The 18,924-nt window shown below is 39.8% G+C and overlaps 1 protein-coding gene across 2 annotated transcripts in view; it reads left to right on the forward strand.

Moving 5' to 3' along the window:
• Positions 1-15,245: 15,245 nt before the first annotated feature.
• The window catches only part of notch1b (notch receptor 1b), a 49,766-nt gene continuing 46,087 nt past the window's right edge, over positions 15,246-18,924 (forward strand). Inside the window, exons 1-2 of one of the 2 annotated variants that reach the window (XM_086075938.1) lie at positions 15,246-15,522; positions 17,506-17,587. In XM_086075938.1, the coding sequence (XP_085932064.1) occupies positions 15,465-15,522; positions 17,506-17,587 (140 nt within the window). In that variant the 5' untranslated portion in view covers positions 15,246-15,464. The remainder of the gene's footprint in view (positions 15,523-17,505; positions 17,588-18,924) is intronic. The other variant, XM_086075937.1, reaches the window with a different exon arrangement.

Genomic DNA, 18,924 nt, shown 5'->3' on the forward strand with positions numbered 1-18,924 from the left:
ATGGAAGACATATGCTTAATTAATGAGGGAGGAGCACACAAAAGACCCTTTTTGGGGGAAGGGGGTGAAACTGATGGCTCTCAAGTAGGACACGTGGATTAAAGTTGATGGCAAAAGTTGAACTCGGGAAATTATCGACTGGCCTTCTAACCTCAAAGGAAGCCTTTGGAAATGTCTTTTTATGACAGGAAAGGACAGAGAAGACACAGAGGGGACATTTAAGGACAATAGGCTCCAATAAGTAACAACCATCTATTGTTCTGGTCATTTCTCACATCATAGTCCTAAAAATGTCACGTTTGTTCAAGTTTTCAAACAGGTCTAAGGTTTCAAATTTTTCCTCAAATTATGGTTTCTTGCCCAGTCTTTGGTTTTTAAATTAGGTGTTGGGATTTCCAAATGTGGGTTTTCAGCCTGGATTCAAACCATTAACCAGGATGGAACAGGATTGCAAACTGCAATTCAGGTTGGAAATTTGAATTTGAAATCCTGACCCATGTTTGAAAATTTAACTCACTGTAATCTTGAGACCTACTTTGAAACCCTAGCCCAGATTTGAAAATCTAATTGTAAACCCTAACCATGGTTTAAATTCCTAATCCAGGTTTGAAACCCAAACACGTGACGTGAATCATTTTTTGTTGTATGTCGTTTTACTTATTCTGGATGCACATCCAATACATTGCAGACTGTTAATCATCCGAGGTGAAACAAAAGACAATTTATGATTATTTGATGTCCCTGTCTGCTTTTCTCACATCAAAACAGTTGACAACCCCCCCAAGTGTTAATATTTGAATATTTGGCTAAGAAGCGAGCGGTGAGGCCCAAAGTGCAGCTGTGTCAACAATGATCACGTGTCCTTCTTAAAGTGGGTTAAAAGTATGACCAAGTTTATTAATGATATACATATATGATTAATTAAATGACAAAAACCTGAAACATACACACTGCATGATACATTGGGGTCGATAATGTATCTCTGTCTTTAGTGATCTGTTGCCAGAAGGTGGCAGTGGTTGTCTAGCGCATCCTTTCTCTTCTGATCCGGTATCAAGTAATAAGGACAGAAATGCGAGTTGAGACATCAAGTGTGTTGAAAGTGGCCTGATCTTGTCTACAAGTCGAGGAACTGTGGTCTGGTATTACATGCTTAAGTATATTTAACACTGCGCTGCGTTCAAAGGGCTGTCGTGTGTATTGTTTTTGGTGGGGGGTTCAGGGACATCCTGTGTGTAACAGGTGTCCTCCTTTTATGCCTGTGAATAGAACACAAGATACCTTACCACAACATCAATGCGCATACAGCTGCAGAATACATGAAAGAAAACGACAACTTCCTCTTAATCATGCAGAAATACAACAATTTATTGTCCTGGAGTAAAAGACTGGTAGATTTGTAATCCGCCCTTATCCTCATTATTTATTATCACATCAATGGACAACACATTTAATGACCTACTAACTATTACTACTTACCCGTACTAACTAAGCAACCTATTAAAAAGCTACCTTCCTACCTTACTTCCTACCAAGCTAGCCACCAAGCAACTGACCTACCGACGGTATCTATCTTCTTACCTTGCTAGCTACCCACATAGCCAGCAAGCTACCTACATAGCCACCTATTTACATGGTAACTAGCTACCTCTGTATCTTTCTATCTACCTTACTACCTCGTAACTAGGTGCATAAACACAAAGCCTAGCTAGCTCGCTAGCTATTGACCTAGCCAACAAGCTAAAAAGTGCCTTCCTAACTACTTAGTTCTTCCTATCGCACATAGTTAGCTTCCTACATGGCTACCTTTAAAGTACTAGCGACTGATAGAGTAGACAATATTTATATTGTACTCTTTGCGTGTTCAATTAACTGAATGGTGAGATTCTGGTGAAGAAGTCCCTTTGCAAAGGTGTAATTGTTCAGAAGCTTCTGATCACACAAAATGAAGACACACAATCTGAACGGAACACGGCTTGAGTGTCTTCATTTTGTGTGATCAGAAGCTTCCGAATAACTATACCTTTGCAAAGGGACTTTTTCACCAGAATCTCACCATTCAGTTAATTGAACACGCAAAGAGTACAATAATAATATTGTCTACTCTATCACAACCAAGCAACTTAACTTACCTACGAGCTAGCTTGCTACCAAGCCAACACGCTACCCACGTACCAACCTATTGATGACCTTACAACCCAGCTAGCTAGTAGTAGTACCAACCTAGCCACCATGTTTTCTACATACCAGCCTATCTACGTACCTTCCTACCCAGCTAGTCTATAATGGAGTACTTCTACTTTTACCAGTCTTTCTTTTCTTTTCTTTTTTATCACACAAATATCTGTAGCCTACTTCTACATTAGTAGAGACTATGTGAGTGCTTGAGCCACCTGCGCTCGTTCCCAAACAGAGCGAGTCGCCGCTGTTTATTTACAGATCATTAGGGAGCTCGGGAAGAGCCTCTCGTCAGACCCGGATCGGTCGCCTTTTCCGCGGTCACGTCCGCCGGGTTGTCGACAGCCACTGGCGAGGCATCAAAGAGCAAAGTGGCTGATGGGAGATCGCTCACTCAGTCCTAATCTGCTCGCAGGAGGGAGGATCCAATCTGGATCTTCCCTTCCAAGCTTGAGGTTTTTCCAAGTAAGACAATGCATTAGACAGATAAAGGCCTCTCGACTGAGGCTGGATCTGCGGCAGCCTTACTTTCTTTTCCGCCCTATCTGCTCCACGGGCGTCTTAAGCTAGGCCTTATTTCCTGCCTCTTTTATCGCGGCTCCGATACTCTTCTTCACTTTTCCACCAAAAAACAAACCCGGTCCATTGAAAACCTCATTCTACATCTTTGCCATAGTACTTCATACAGGATGAACGTTTCAAAGAGGCTTTCAAATTAAGTTTGGGTAAAAATGAATAGGGTTCTAAATTAGGGGTTAAAATTCTAATTAGGATTTTAAACCTGCATTAAGTTTGTATTTTAGATTTCAAGTCGGGTTAGGGTTTCATATAGGATTCCAAATCAGGATCAGGCTTTCAAGGTAATGTTTCGATCACTATCGTGTTTGGAACGGGATCAAGTCTCAAGAGACGAGAGCCGATCTGATTGGTCCATCATTAAGAATTTGCGACCAATCAGTGTCAAGCTGTCGTCGCGGGTATTTCCAGTGTGACGGAAGTGCAGACAGAGCGGACGACATCCAGACGGCAGCAGCGCGGACAAAACGGGAAGGGAAGCGGAGGGGGAGGATAAGCGGGACGGCGTAGGGAGCCCCAGACTGAAAAGTCCCACGGAGGGGCCTCCAGGGCATGGGAACTTTGGTCCTCTCAGTCTACCACCCCCACCCACCGACATCAGACCCAATGCCGATTTTAGCTCCTGACTATGGAAAAAAATTCAAGCTCTTAAAACCAGGATGTCCACTGTCCTTGTCCTCACCTTGTTTCCACGACAACACACGACAACTTCCCATAACAGACTTTTCCAACATGATAGAAGGTATGACTGCTGTGTAAAAAAAGTAGAATTGCACTTTAGTAACTCAGTAAGGTGATGTAATATTAGTCATTTTTTGCAGAGGATAAAGAATATACCCTGCGAGTATTGTTATAGTATCTGTCTACATGTGTTTAAAGTGCTTTATAAATAAAGTTGAGTTGAGAGATGTCAGTGTCCCATAGTAATGTACCGCACGCAACATTTCAATATTTTAGGGGATTCTCGGCTCCAGGCAGGCATTAGATGTGTTTTTATAAGCTTGGCAAGATCTCCTCAGCATAATATCAACTCTGACGTGTTTCATCCGCTTTATCAACACAGTTGCTCATCTGAAGAACATTCCCATATCGCTGTTTGATGGTCTTGGAACCGATTTTTGAGGGGGAAAACCCACTAATCTGTCTCAACACACTCCTTAAATGCTGACCAATTGTACAATTTGGCAGTATTTCATTTCAGAAGGTATCCCAAATAAAACTGGATATATTCACAATCAACTCAATTCCGTTTTATTTCTCATATTAGTCGTAAATTTGCTAATGGAGCTTGCTTGCTAGATTTAAAAAAAAAAAGAAGTTTATTTATTTTATTTTTGTACGTTTTTGGTCAGGTTTCATGATAAAATAATAAAGTAAGAAAACAGGAACCAAATTCTTTACTGAGCACACAAGTCAAGTCAAATAAATAAAATGGCAAGAAATCAAAATTAAAAACATTGTGAAAATAAACTGAAAATGCAAAGAAATAAATGAATCAAAACAAATTAGGACATTTATACCCGTGAAATAGAAAATAAAAATAAATCTGAATACTTTAAAGGGGGATTTAAAAATAATAATAAAATAAAACCAGCATTCTTAAAATAATCAATAAGTATTTTTTTCAGGAAAAATTAAACCATTTACATCATGAGATAATTAAGGCAAAAAAAAACCAACTTTTGTCCAAAAATTACTTAGGCAATTATTTTAAGAGGGTGACGATATGTTAGTTAGCAGGGGCAAACTGAAAAAATTAATAAAATACTATATATATTTTTTTAAAGGGGGCGGGGGTTGTAAAATAAAATCCGAATACTTTTTTCATGCCCAAAGGAAGCAAAATAAAACCCCAAAAATCACAACCACATGCCTTAACATCCCCCGGCTTACTGCCCCCTCCCCGAGAACCGTCCGAGCTAAAAACTATGACAATGCAGAGACATTTATCACTAAAGTTCAAATGGAGACTGATGATTTGTAGATTTTGGAGGAACACTATGTCTGTTGTGACATTCCATCGAAGGTCACCATTGGCCTCATTACCCTACCGCTAAAAATAGACCTCATTGTTTGTCTACTTTTTTTTTTCTTGAGTCTTCAGTTCCGGCCTTGATGTTTTCATCAGCACTCAGAACACATTTGTGCAAAAATGCTAACGGCTAATAGTGCTTGTTTGTTGCCACCGATGCAGTAAAACCTAAATCCTCGTGCAAACGCAGCAAGGGAAACGTTTTAGTGTGTGAGGTTCGCATGGAATTCACACGGAAACATGCATGCTGTTTCCTGATGTCAGAGCTTCTTTCCCAGGCTCTTGAGGAATTTGCTTGGGAAACAAACAAAAAAAAGAAAAGAAAAGAAAAAAAGATAGCGGTCTGCATCTGAGGTTCAGAGGTTTTGTTCATAGCAAGAATAAAGGCAATGGCTCGTATCTCAAGGCACCATATTTGTGTTTAGCTATTTCTCACCACTGCTTATGATAACCAAAAGGAGGGAGGCGGTTGGGGAAAACTGTTGGTGGGAATGGATGACATGGCTAACGGATACCTGACGGCAGCCACCAGTAAACACACCGTCTCACAGTCCCAACGTTTGCTCAGTCGGCGGGAATGTCATGCGCTCTACACACATAATGCGGGAAACTGATGGAGGGTCTGATAAGAGATGAAGAGGTGCGAACCTACTGATGTTTGCACATTTAACTCAACAACATAAATAAACAAGCTTAAAAATGAAAGCTGCAACAATGGGGGATGTTTTGCTATATCTGGCGCAGGAAAAAAAAAGTGGAACTTTCCGGCAAACTCGATGTGCAAAATTTAAGCGTGAAAGATGAAAAAGGCAGAAAAGAAAGCGATCACTGTTGCTGCTGTGAATGAAGGAAGCTCGGTTATGTTTCTGGGGCACAGATAGAAATTGATTTTTATGGCAAGTCACATTAGCTACACACAAACAAGAAAACAGTGATAGCTTCTTTAACACATGGTTGAGGCATGGTTTCGCTTTTCTACGGCCATCTTAGAAAAAACTGGAGCTTATTTTTATGTCAAATCAGGTCATTATCTTTTGAAAACCTGCATTCAACAATTTTTCCCCCCCGACAGATTTCATTTGTGCTTCATGATGCCACCCAGCTACATTTGTGTTCCCACAAATGTTCTGTGTGTGTTTTTGTGGCTGTTGATTAGTATTGATATATTTAAGTGTCCTGTAATTTGTACAACAAGCTGAGCCTTAAATAGAGGTTTGCTTTTAACAACTGGTTTAGGGATAGTGAGCACAGAACTATCATCTGTCTGTTTAGGAAAGTGAAAGCATGTTAGCTTAACACGCTAGCTGCCTGCTACCTATGCTAGCTAGATAGCCACTGACTTTATTTAGACTTTTTTTTTGGTCCTATATTTGTTACCATTCCTGTTGGCTCAAGGCAGATTTGAGTAACTTTTTGTCAACAAGACTTAAGACTGCTATGTCGGATAACTACCTAGCTTCTAACTAAACAGCTCCTGCTGCTTATTCATTTAGCTATTTTTGGTCCTGTTGTATTCCTTTTAACAATGGCTTGATAAAATTCTCAACTGGAGCCAATTTTAAGTATACTTTTTGTAAACAAATGACTTTAAACTGCTATGTTAGCTTCTCATGCTATCTGATAGCTTCCAGCTACAGTAGATAGCCGCGAGCTGCTAATGGTTGATTGGTTTTATTATTATTATTTTTAATTTAATTTTAGTCCTGTTTTTGTTAGCGCTCCCATTGGCCTGATCGGACTCTCACCTGGAGCCGACTCTAAGCATGTTTTTTTTTTTGTGCAAAAAAAGAACTTTAGACTGACAAGATAGCATCCCGTACTAGTTGATGCTAGATAGTCGCTCAATTGTTTCAAATAATATAAATGTCAATAGAAAATGTTTAGTGGTCAAACTCTGCATTACCGCTGTAGTTAAATGATATTTAATCTGCCTCCTTATTTCTTTATAAACCGTCGTGTCCGAAGGTGTGTGAATTACCCCTTTCTTCCCTTCACACCCTCATGAAGCTTCACAGGTGCTGCATTGTCTTGCCCACAGAAACTCCTGCTTTCCTGCCCCTTTGTGCGCCGTGCTGTGTCACGGGTTCTCATGCAGACATTAAACGCAGCACCACTGACGCGGAGAGCTAATCCTCACACTTCCTTTCCTCTCCCCACGACAATTATGAGATTACTCACACAAACAAGCTCACACACATTCACACACATCCACGCAACTTTCATTTACAGTGCAGAGGCATCAAATGTTAGAATAATAAACAAAAGAGCATCAAAGTCATCATGGTTTTTCCACGAAGATATTTATGTGTGTTTTGGGAACAGACAGACAGTCTCTCTACTCTTTCTCCAAGTTATGACCTGACTGGCTCAAATATGGAGATATTTTATTCCCTTGACTGGGCTGCAAAAAATTTACCCACGATCCTATAACAATATTAGAATAAATTATTCGGCTGAAAATATTAGACAATACAACATTTTAAACAAAAATATTAGAGAAAACATTTGAAAGTAATACAAAAATATCTGACAAAAAAAACAATAAATATGAAAATATTAGCTAAGTAGGCTAATATATTTGAAAAAATTATGCTAATGGGCAAAAATATGAATGGAAGAATTAGGTAAACTAATAAAAAAAAAAATACAATTATTATAAAGGTATTAGAGGAACATTACAAAAAAATTGACCAAAAATGAAAAAAATAAGCAAAATATTGGAATTATTATTATTATTTAAAAAAAAATGTTTACGCAATGCAAGAATATTAGGCAAGATACGAAAATGCATTTTATACTGTAGGACTAAAAAAATATAGAAAATCATGAAATATCACCTGATAAATACTAAAATATTATTTAAGTAATGCAATGCATAATAGATGGCAAATTGCAACATATTGAGCCCAAAAATATATCAAGAGACAAAAAAATACACACACATTAGAAATGAATAAGATAATATTACACAATATATACCAAAATAGTAACTCAATGTTAAATAATAAAAATAAAAATAAACATTAGAAATCTACCAGCATTATGACAAAAAACATCAGATGTAAAATATCGAAAATATGTAATAAAAAAAAAACAAGTATTAGAAAAAAGACACAACAAAATATAACATAAGAAATACAAAAAGTTTAATATAAAACAACATTAAGAAATAATACAAATATTAAAGAAAAATACTAATAATGAAACTATCTACTAACAAATAAATATCATACTGTAAAATAATCAAACTTAAAGGCTTTCGTTAAGGCTATGGACTATACCATAACGTTACTGACAATTTCCTGTGCTTTACCCATTAAGCTAATTGAAGCTAATTGAGCAGAAGCAGCCAATCGAACGCCGTTAAGACTACGTAAACTTGACTTTTATGTCTGAAGCAGCTGCTTCCCAGTATTGTGGTACCCCAACCTCATCCGCACAATGCCTGGGCTGCCAGTTGCAGTGGGCCCGTGTTGCTCCCATCTCCATTCGCGGGCAAGAGTCACGGGTGGGACGTAGGTTCCACAGAGCCGGCATGTTTTTAAACACGTAACCACAAACAGGAAGCTCTGCCGGACAGTCGCACAGCGCCACTTCCTCCTTTTGTTTACGGCTCGGCTTGAGTTAAAGCGACATGTTCGAGGTTTGCCACTGCGGTGTTGACAACTTCTTTGTCATGTGGGTCAAATGATGTTCTCGGCAGAAGGTGCAACACCTTAATCTGGCCTGCCGAGCATTTACGTGGTCAAGAGTACTGTAATATTTGTTGGATTCGTTTCACGTTTTACAAGCCTTTGAGTATTGTTTGCTTTGCTTGTATGTGTTCCGTGTGTATTAAAGTGTTAGTTAAAGGTTTGTGTTTTGATATATTGGAGTACCTTTCTGCAGTCACAATAGTTATGAAACTATTCTTCTTTTGATCAAGGCGAAAAAAGCATTACAAAAACGTTTTTTTGTTTGTTTTTTAAATCGAAGGGCTGAATCCTATTTCCATTCATTTCTAGTTGGAAATCTCCAAAAAAGAGCATAACTCTCCCTTCCCTTCCTCCATTTTGGCTCTTCCTCACTCAGTCTGTCTGAACTTTTGGTGTCATTGAGCTTCTGTATGTCATTTTATACCCACTCCCACACACCCAAATGCGGTGCCATGAGTCAGAGGTGCAGGGCCTGGCGAATTCCCGTGGCGCACAGTCATTATTTCCACTTCCTTCTTTTGCCGCGCTTATGAGACGAACCAGAAAAGTTTCAGCGAAAGGCACGTGTGACGTCACAAGCCGAGGCTCGTTTTCGCTCGGATTGAGTCAGATTTTACAACGCCAGGACCGCGCCTTCCATTTTGTCCTCGCGTGTATTTATGAAACATTACAGCTTTGCCCGTAACAGGAAATGGGAGAAAGGAAAGGTCAAAGTATGACTTTAACCCTACATGTCGTGCTTTCTAATATCAAACGCAAAACCTCACCCCTTCTAACCAAACCTAACCTAACTTGAACTTGAGAGCGTTTCAAAGACTTTCCTTGCGACATTTCCTCACATTTCCGGACAAGACGCTCGGCCTCTCACACCTTCTCCCCGACAGCAGCCGCCTCTTTTCCCTTCGCCGCCGGAAAGCAGGAGCCAAAAGACCCTGGCCCGAGTTTCCTCACATTGGGCAGCGGCAGAATGTACAATTCAACCGTAAAGTCACTGGACCCTCCTCCTCCTTGATAAGAACAATACAGACGGACCAGGATGCATTAATCTGTGTGTGAACCACTCAGGAAATAATAGGACCGCAATACAATGGCCTATTTTCCTTCCCTCAGGTATTTTTTGTGTGCGCGCCTTGGACATCGTGTTCACAAGAATTGTGACTTTCGTGGCGTCTCTATGAAGATCAGGAAATATCTACGGCAGATGAAAACCTCATTTTCATGTTCTTTATCCGATCATCTCTAAACCAGAGACGTACAAAATAATCTGCAATAAATTATGTTATTATTCCAGTAATAAAATCCTATTTTCCCCCCAATTTATTTTTTGACAATATTATGTTTTTTTTTGTAGAATAAAGGAGTCCTATGCAGAATAAAAAGGTGTAAAAATTTGAAATCTACTTGGGTGGGTCGACCTTGGGGGGTGGGGCAGCGGGGTCAGAATATATATATATATATATATATATATATATATATATATATATATTCTGACTATAGCTTGGAAAAACAAGACTATTTTCGTAAGATGACTTCTTATCTCTACAGATTGCTCATGTAAAGGTTGCAACTTTTAAATTGGAAGAATAAGGCTTTATTATCAAATGCTTAAAAAAAAAAATTGTGATCATAAAATTATATCCGTTTTTTTTTTTGCAAGTTGTCAACTTTGTAATTCTAACGTCATTTAGACAATCAAATGAAAACGAGGGGTTCCTTGGAAAAAATTATTCCCTGTAAGAGGTTCCTTGACCCAATTTGAGAACTTCTGCTCGAGCTTCCCTTGTTTTTTTTGGGTGGCGCGACTCTATTTGCAGATTTTTGGTGTGACCCGATCTCCCATTATCGCTGTTTTTACGCTCAAGCCAAAGCTGTGTCTAATACAAAAGCATTACTTGCGGTATCGTGTTGCCAAGGAACTATGTTGACGTGAGAGCAGGAGCTTCATTTATAGCCCATTTTGTGGTATCTATACAGAATTATAAACCTTTTTGGCAGGTGTCAATCATCTGCAGATTTTTCCCGCCCAGATAACGCAGGGACACTGAACTCCCACGTTATTTCAAAACAAAAAAATCAGGAGGACCTCAGGGGGGAAAACCATTTAAAATTCATACTGCTGACCATACGACTTATGTCTTATTCCGTGCGGATGTTTGCCTGCAAAAATGGTGCGCCGCTAATAATAGCAACACAAGGGATGCGAAGCCGCAGAGGTCAACTTTTTCCCCCCGTTCTGACAGTTCATTACAAGCCTGTGAATCTGGCTAAAGTCGTAAACAAGGACATATAATTAGAAACGGCAAAATCCTGAGAACGGCAGAGTAACTTGGAAAACAAGTGCCGAGAGTCTCTGTTAGACCTGGGAAGGGTTTCGGCACTCGGGAGTTAACGTTTCGCGATTCAGCACAACAGACACAACACCAAGCAGCCACGGGGAGAGGCAAACAGGAAAATAACCTGGCTCAGTCTCAACAACGGGTGCCGAAGAGTCCCGCATGAGAAGCCAAAGAACAATCTGGCAATAACGAAAAAAAGGATCAGACCGAAAATCATACATTTTAAAGCTGTTCAATATATTTACATTTTAGAAATTGACTAAGGTGATGATGTGTGTACCCGACTTTAGATGTGAAGTCTTTGTGTGTGTCAGGCTTTTACGTACATGTGTGGACATGCCCCCCCCCCCCCACACACACACACACCTGCTGCTAACTGTGGTAGCTTGCGCCCACACACAAACACAAACAGTCACTCATGAGAAGATCTGTATGCAAAGTGATTTTTTTTCTTACCTTTTCACATTCTTTGCCTCAAGGTGTGATTGGAAGGGAATGTGGCAGTTGACAACATTCCTGTCAAATTGATAAAACAATTGTTTTTACTGCAGCGTTGTATTTTTTTTTTGGGGGCGAGCAAACAACACCAGCAACTTCTTGTTGATCTTAAATTTCATTACCAAAACGAAGCACAATTCGGCGAAGAGAAATTTTGCTCATCCGTGTCAAAGCAGTTGTTAATCATAGACAGCGTAACATTAAACCCAGCTGGATGAAATCAATCGGGTCTTTAATCTGGACCGATACCCAGTCATGCGCTGCTTATTAAATAATGACGGCCACTGTATTGGCGAGAACCGACTGCGCTTTGGGTGTTTTTGACCCCCCCGTCACCCCCGTGCAGCTGTCTTGTGCTTGTAAAGCTGATAAAGTAGAACAGGTTTGCTCCATCTGCGCTGCGCCACTCGTGGGCACGGAACCCCGAAGCCCCCCCCCCCCCCCCCCCCTGGGTTCACACAATGAGGAGGAAATCAAGACAAATCCTGTTTACCCGCCAACCTCACAATGCCAAAGAGTAAACACATTTTGGGCCTCGGTCACAATGGATCATTAATGTGAAGAAGAAAAAAAAAAAAAGATTTCTGAAGATTTACAAGAGGAGTATTGTCCTTTTGGGTCAATATCCAGAGGTGGTGCTTATATGAAAAAAAGAGTGATAAAAAGCAGAGTACTGTCCTTGTTAACTTCTTTTTTTTTTTAAAGTGCATACTGAAATGTATTTAAGCACATAAATAAGATAATTTTTTACTGTTCCCATTTTGATGATTAAAAAACCTATTTAACTACAGTAACAAAATATTTGACTTGTGATTTTTTTTGTTTTTGGCCGAATATAAGAAAGTCAAGACATATTTCATGGGCATAGAAAACAAATAGAGGCAAATGATTGAAACTACAACTTACCGTTTTACTAATTAGTGGTCGTTCTACGCATGCTTTTCTCTTTAACGAGCCAGCTGATCTCAGCTTGTGTCCCCCAAATTGTAGCATGTTGCATGACGGGGACACCGGCTCCAAAAAGAACTAATTTCCCGGTTACACTGTTTCTATTTCACTTGTGCTTTCGTTGGGTATAAAATTGCATGACAATACTACTAAACTATTTTTGTTGGCCGCACTTTTAGCATAGTGCGGCCGTATGCTATACTGTGAAAAACAATACAGCGCATGTTGCGATGTCAATAAAGTTATGCATTAATAAACACAACATTTTGGCGATAAAGATGGAGTTTCACTTTGCGTCGCTTCCCCTCGTTCCTCACCACCGGTGTTTTGGTCTTGGCATAAATATTTTAAGAACGCCGGCGATCAGATAAGCCGAAGCTAGCCAGGCTAACCGCTATTCTCAATCCACAGCTTATTTTTACACGCTTTGACCCGCGCAGACTTATGAAGACTGTATCACAAACTACACTTCTATATTCTACGTCATGTGGCCTCCAGGCCAAGGCAAAAAGATGGCGAGATGCGAGTCCTCTCTAAAGACAAACACACACGATTAGCGCTTAGCGACTTCAAGCTTTAAAAGGAACCCCGTCTGTAATGACAAGTTTGCTCTATACTATTTATTTGGTTGTTACGAACATAACTATAAGAGTTATTTTTCAAAAATAATTTCCAGGGAGGATGACTCTCCCGATCGCATGTCGTTTCTTTAGGAACGCTACGAGGCTTACCTTGCTTTCTTTATAGACGTTTCACACACTACTCACTAGAAGCGTTGCGACGTAAATAACAATGTACGTCCAAATAAAGTTTTTCTACAAAATGTATTAAACTGGAAATTATTTTTGAAAAACGAATCTTATAGTTATGTTAGTAACTTCCAAATAAATAATATAGAGCAAACTTGTCAAGACAGTCGGGGGTTCCTTTTAAATGTTGCTATGGAGCTGTAAAGTTGACTTGTTTACTAACCAACTAACAGGTTCAACTTTTAATGTATACTTTACCTCGAGCCACTGTCACTATCTTATATTTTGTCACAATTTAGACAGATGATGCAATGCTGAGGTTAGACAGGCCGAAGGCGTTAAAATGGATCATGTATTGAGACTCGGATCGACTGTAGGTCAATGTTGGCAATTGTGGGTGTTTGAGTTGAGTTGGTAATTCTTCACTTAAAAGTTAACTGCATCTGACACATCTGACTATGGCCAAGCACAATCCAAAATGGTGCCTAGGATTTTTTTGGGATTAGGTAGCTGTTTTTTCCGAATACATATATTGTTGTCCGTGCATTCCCTTGGGAACCAATTTAAAACTAACTAAATGAGGTTACGCATTAAAATACAGCAATTAATTGATGATTGGGATGAAATCAAAAGCAGATTATGGGCTTAGTTAATATCACACATTTCCATGACAATACTCATATGAGCTGATTAAATTGTGGTCTGAATGTGCGTGAAATCCGTTTGCAGGTTGCCTTTGCTGTAGTTTTTTTTTGCCTGCCCTCGGGCACTCTCAACGTCTACTCACTATTTTGGTTTTACCTTCAAGCTCGTCTGTGGTTTATACAACGTAACAGGGGCAGCTGACGTTGATAAGAGAGGCAGTTTAACAGCCCTTAATAACCGCTCAGGAAAAGTTGGTTTTGTTTGCCGTTCATCAAATGGTCGGAATACAGCAGAGGCTGCAAGAAAACACAAATACGGTTAAATATTTTTTATAGTCAATTCAGATTTTTTATCTTTTTTTTTGCGTGTTGAATATGTTTACAATGTCTTTCAAAAGTACGTCATTGTGGAATGTGTTTTTGATGGTGTAAACTATATATATATTTTTTTAAATGTGTGAAATCTGCATCGTGAGTAAATCTGAATCTAAATCTTCCTGATGACAACATTTCAGATGGCTTCACACAGCACCCGATGGGAATCTGCAGCCGCTTTGTGCCGATGCAACTAGAAAACATTACCTCGCCGCATCAGCAATAGTTTATCAGTGTGGAAGAAGATCTTAACTGATAATGGCGTGTTTCCCAGGCTTTTTTATCCATTGATGCCAATCATGCCATGATGTTTTTGCTGGTGATGATGATGGTACTTTGGATGTTTTGGTGTTGTGTTTCAACTATGAATTTCACACTGACATACTTCTAAAAGTTCTCCAAATGAAAGCTATTTAAACTTGCTGCCATTTAGTTTTGTTGATTTTCAATTTTCTGAAAAATGGCTAGACAGCTTTGAAGTTTTCACTGTTTTGGTGGAAGGCGGGTATACTTTGTCACCTAATTTGGCACGTATTCAATTTTTTTTTTTTAAATTTTTGCATCGTCAAAAGTGTCCGCCAACTTAATGTGAATGGCAGACATATTGCATTTGCAGGTGTTATGTTGATCCTCTAATCATTCATCGTAGCCTGAAGATGGGGCAATTGACACTCAATGAGGAAAATATGTATTTTGAGTTATTCTATCAAATTATTACTGACTGCTTGATGATGATTGATGATTTTTTTTTTTCAACATCAATGCAGACTCAGACATTTTTTCACATGTCTGTCGTCGTTTCCAAGCTCTGCCACAATTGATCGCTTTGTCAAACTAGGGGTAATTAATGCCAGATTAATTATGTATCATGGAAATGACCATTGAAGATGAGGCTGCAAAAAAACTTTTATTTATTCATTTTTTCCAGTGGAAAGTGTCCCTCAAATCCCTAACTAACTTTTGCCATTTTAAAACCTCTGAAAATGTTAACCCCTATTAATTGCTGGAACACTTCGCGCGCAAAAAAAGGAAGAAAAGTGTGGAGTGAAACCACAACACAAAACAACCCCCCCCCCCCCCCTCCCCCTCCCTTCACGCAATCTCTCGATCAAGTGTGTGTTTGTTTGGAGTGGAGAGGAGAAGGGGGCTAGGGGGGGGGGGGGAGTGCACCGTGGGACCGCGCCGACCGAGGGACCCTCCTCCCCTCCCCGACTCGCCTCCCCAGATGTTAAGCGGCGAGTCGGGGTCATTTCCAGTCGGAGAAGTGGAGCGACAACATCTCAACGTTGACAAACGGATTTTAACTTTCGCTGTGGATCTACTCCCAACTTTTTTTCCCCACCTACTTCTCGTCAGTCATCCACAAGAAGACATTCGGATCTATGAGCAACCCATGTGGACTTTATGTGTAAGCACTTTATAAACCAGAAGGAATGCCTATTTTCTTGGCGAAAGTAACTTTATTGTTGTGGCTGATTGGACTAACGCGAGGTGAGTCACGCTAGCATTTGGCTAAAGCTCATCTAGCTTTTATGTTTATTAATGTCTTATTCTTCAGAGGCACGTTTTGAAGTCAACCTGTTGCACTGGCTGTATTGACAATTCCGAACATCCGGGCATTTCTCATATTTCCCAGATATAACGCAATGAAAATGTTTCCGTATTATTGCTTTTGCCTGTGACTAGCATACAAACCAGGTCGATTTTTACTTTTCGTAGTCAAACGACATTTCATCACATTTTGGAGAGAAAAAAAATCCTCACAAATCAAATTACACCGATCCAAAGTCCAATACTTTTCAATGAGCGGAGAGCTTCCTTTCACCGAGTTGACCGCCATTTTGACTTATGACGTAAGAGTTGGACACACTTTTTTTCTTCTTCACAAGGCTCCCTGCACATTTATTATGTTTAGAAATGTGCTTGCTCCCCGGACACAAAAATAAGCAGCACGTTTGACTTTGGGGATACAGAATTCTCCATTTCTTTACCCAGTTACTGCTGTGTCCATATCAGCGTTGCCAAACAAATTTTTGTCTATGGCCACATTGTTGTTACAGTTTCCCTCGTTTAATCACCTCCTCATATCATTACATTACTGTATACAACAAATTAATGACTAACTAGTTTTGAAATGAAAACCCAGCTATTGTTGAAGTTACTGTAAAATGGAATGTTGGTACAAAGTTGACGCTCTTGATTTGCTTTCACGGGCCACATAAGAGTTTGACATCTTGGTCTATAAGCAGGGTTCACCAATTCCGGTCCTCGAGGTCCGGAGTCCTGCAGGTTTTAGATGTTTCCGCCTACCAACACACCTGATACTAAAGATCAGGAGAGTTATCAGGCATGCTGATCAGCTGATTATATGAATCAGGTGTGCTCGTGGGCGGAAACATCTAAAAGCTGCAGGATTCCGATCCTCGAGGACCGGAATTGGTGAACCCTGGTTGAGTGACCAAGGTGTCATATTAGTTTAAACTCTATACTAATATGTAACACTTATATTAAACCTGATACTGAAGGGACGGGTGCCTATAAGACAGGGGTTCTTAAACTTTTGGAACATAATAGAAAATAAGTTATTATTTTTTCAAGAAATAAACTGCAATCTTCATAAGATCAAATATTTTCTTTTTGGAGAATTTCTTTATTTCAAATATTTTTATTGAATATTTTTCGAAAATATTTTGCAAAATTTATTTTCAGTGTTAATGCATTTTTAGATTTAAAAAGACTGCAGAGTTGGTTTTTTTATATGAAAAATGTAATGTTAAGAGAATTAAGTCATATTTTTAAATGAAATTTACAATAACAAATATTTTATTTTAAAAGTACATTATTTTCTAAATGTGAAATATTTTTGTTGAACATTTTTCTTATTTAAAAATATTTGTGCTAATTTTAATACCTCTTTGTACATGTTTTATTTGGAAAAAGTTTCAAATAGATTTGTGTCTCTTTATCTTTGATTGTGAAGTAAAGACTTTTTTCAAGAAACAAGTTGTAATCCCTACAAGAACAGAAAGTTGATACCTTACAACAATAAAGCCATGCTTGTCCAAAATTAAGTCGTAATATTGTGGCATTAAAGTTAAACTTTCACTACGTTATATTCTTGAAATAATATTCTTTTTTTTTTCTTCTTAGAAAAATGACTCATTTCATTCTTGCAGGGATGTCAGATTTCTGTCCTATTATGTCACTGCCATATCAGCTTTAAACTGTCCCAAAGTGAAGTTAAGGAAGAATAAAATGTTTAGTATGTTTGGTTTAATAAAACATATCCCAGTTTGAGAACCTCTGACCTATAGAGCCCCCCAACCCCCCCCCCCCCCATCAAACCTCTGTGACAGCAAATCAAACCTACACTTGACATTTTTTGCACATAAAAGGCCATTATTTTGTCCAAACTGTCCTTTCAGAACAAGCGCAGGTGTATTATTGTTATGAATGAAAACTTTTCTTTGGCAGGCCTGAGATGCTCCATGCTCACGGAGTCGTGTTTGAACCAGGGGAGGTGTGAGGCCACTCCAGATGGCAACGGACAGTGCAAGTGAGTGCAAAAAGCCAGCGTGTAAGAAATGCGGAGCGCGTGTCCAAGTTGAGTCATCGATTGGTCGACGGAGGGTCCCGCGCGCGAGCGAGCCCCCTCTGCGGTCTAACCGCGGCGGCCCTAAATCTCGTTTGCGCTTTTCTTTCACCAAGCGACAGCTGGGGTCTCCAGAAGCCCGGCGGCCATTGTTCTCGGCAGCGATTAATTCTGTGTGACTAATCTGGGTGAGGCTTCCCAGAGAAGCCAGACCATCGGACCCTGTCCTTCTAGACACAGACCTCGCTCTCTCTCTCTCTCTCTCTCTCTCTCTCTCTCTCTCTCTCTCTCTCTCTCTCTCTCTCTCTCTCTCTCTCTCTCTCTCTCTCTCTCTCTCTCTCTCTCTCTCTCTCTCTCTCTCTCTCTCTCTCCCTCTCTCTCTTTATTTTGTCCCTAAGTGGCCCTCAGTCTCTCTTACTCCCACTGGACAGATGGCAGAGGGGTTTCCAAAGTTATGCAGTCTGTCTGCAGTGAAGTGCCTTCACATTAAGGGATCATTCCAAAAGTGCAGTTTTTAATTTTTTGCCCATTCAAGGTTCTACATTAATAGTGGCCCTTTGGCCCTTTGGCCACTTGTGTGACTGTCCAGCCGCTTGGACCAAATCGTAGAAGTTTGTCCACCGAGTTTACGTTAGCTTATTATATTATATTATTATAATTTATTTATTTTATTATTATAATTTATGATGCGGAATTCTCTTGACAGGCTCATGGAAATTAGCGCGAAGATTACGGTAATTCCAAACCCTCTAAGCAACTGCTACTTTAACACATGCAAACAGAGTAAGATTTTACAGAAGAAAATAAAATAGCCGATATATATTTATATTTTTTCTTCTTTTTACTGAAATGGTAGACAGATTGGTTCACTCGCTATTCCTGTACAGCAAAAACCAGGCAGCCATCTTTGGCCTCCTGCCACAGCTCAATTTGGTCTGGTTGTGTTATTCACCCCTTTCAGTCCCCAGGCTCCCCTCCCCGTCCTGCACCCCACACGCCCCCCCCCCCCCCCCCTGCCTTCCCCATCTTCTCTTTGGGGGCCACAAAGCCATCATTGTGCCTCTACAGTGTCCTCCTTCTCAGACTTCTCCAGTTAAACATGAAGATGGGGCATGAGGCCCTCACTCGAGGTTTGCCATTTCAAAAGGGATTTTGGCGGACTTGCTAAGATTAGTGTGGGTGTGTTTACGACGGTATGTAACCGGCTTTGATTTGGCTATTTTGGAAACATCAACCTGGATTTTATCGGAGGAAGAAGAAGGAAGTGTTTTGCACAAAATGGTATATTGGGGTCCTCAGTT

This window comes from Leptonotus elevatus, chromosome 5 (genome assembly GCF_054856555.1).
Source record: "Leptonotus elevatus isolate MCC_2025b chromosome 5, RoL_Lele_1.0, whole genome shotgun sequence".
Taxonomy (NCBI): Eukaryota; Metazoa; Chordata; class Actinopteri; order Syngnathiformes; family Syngnathidae; genus Leptonotus; species Leptonotus elevatus.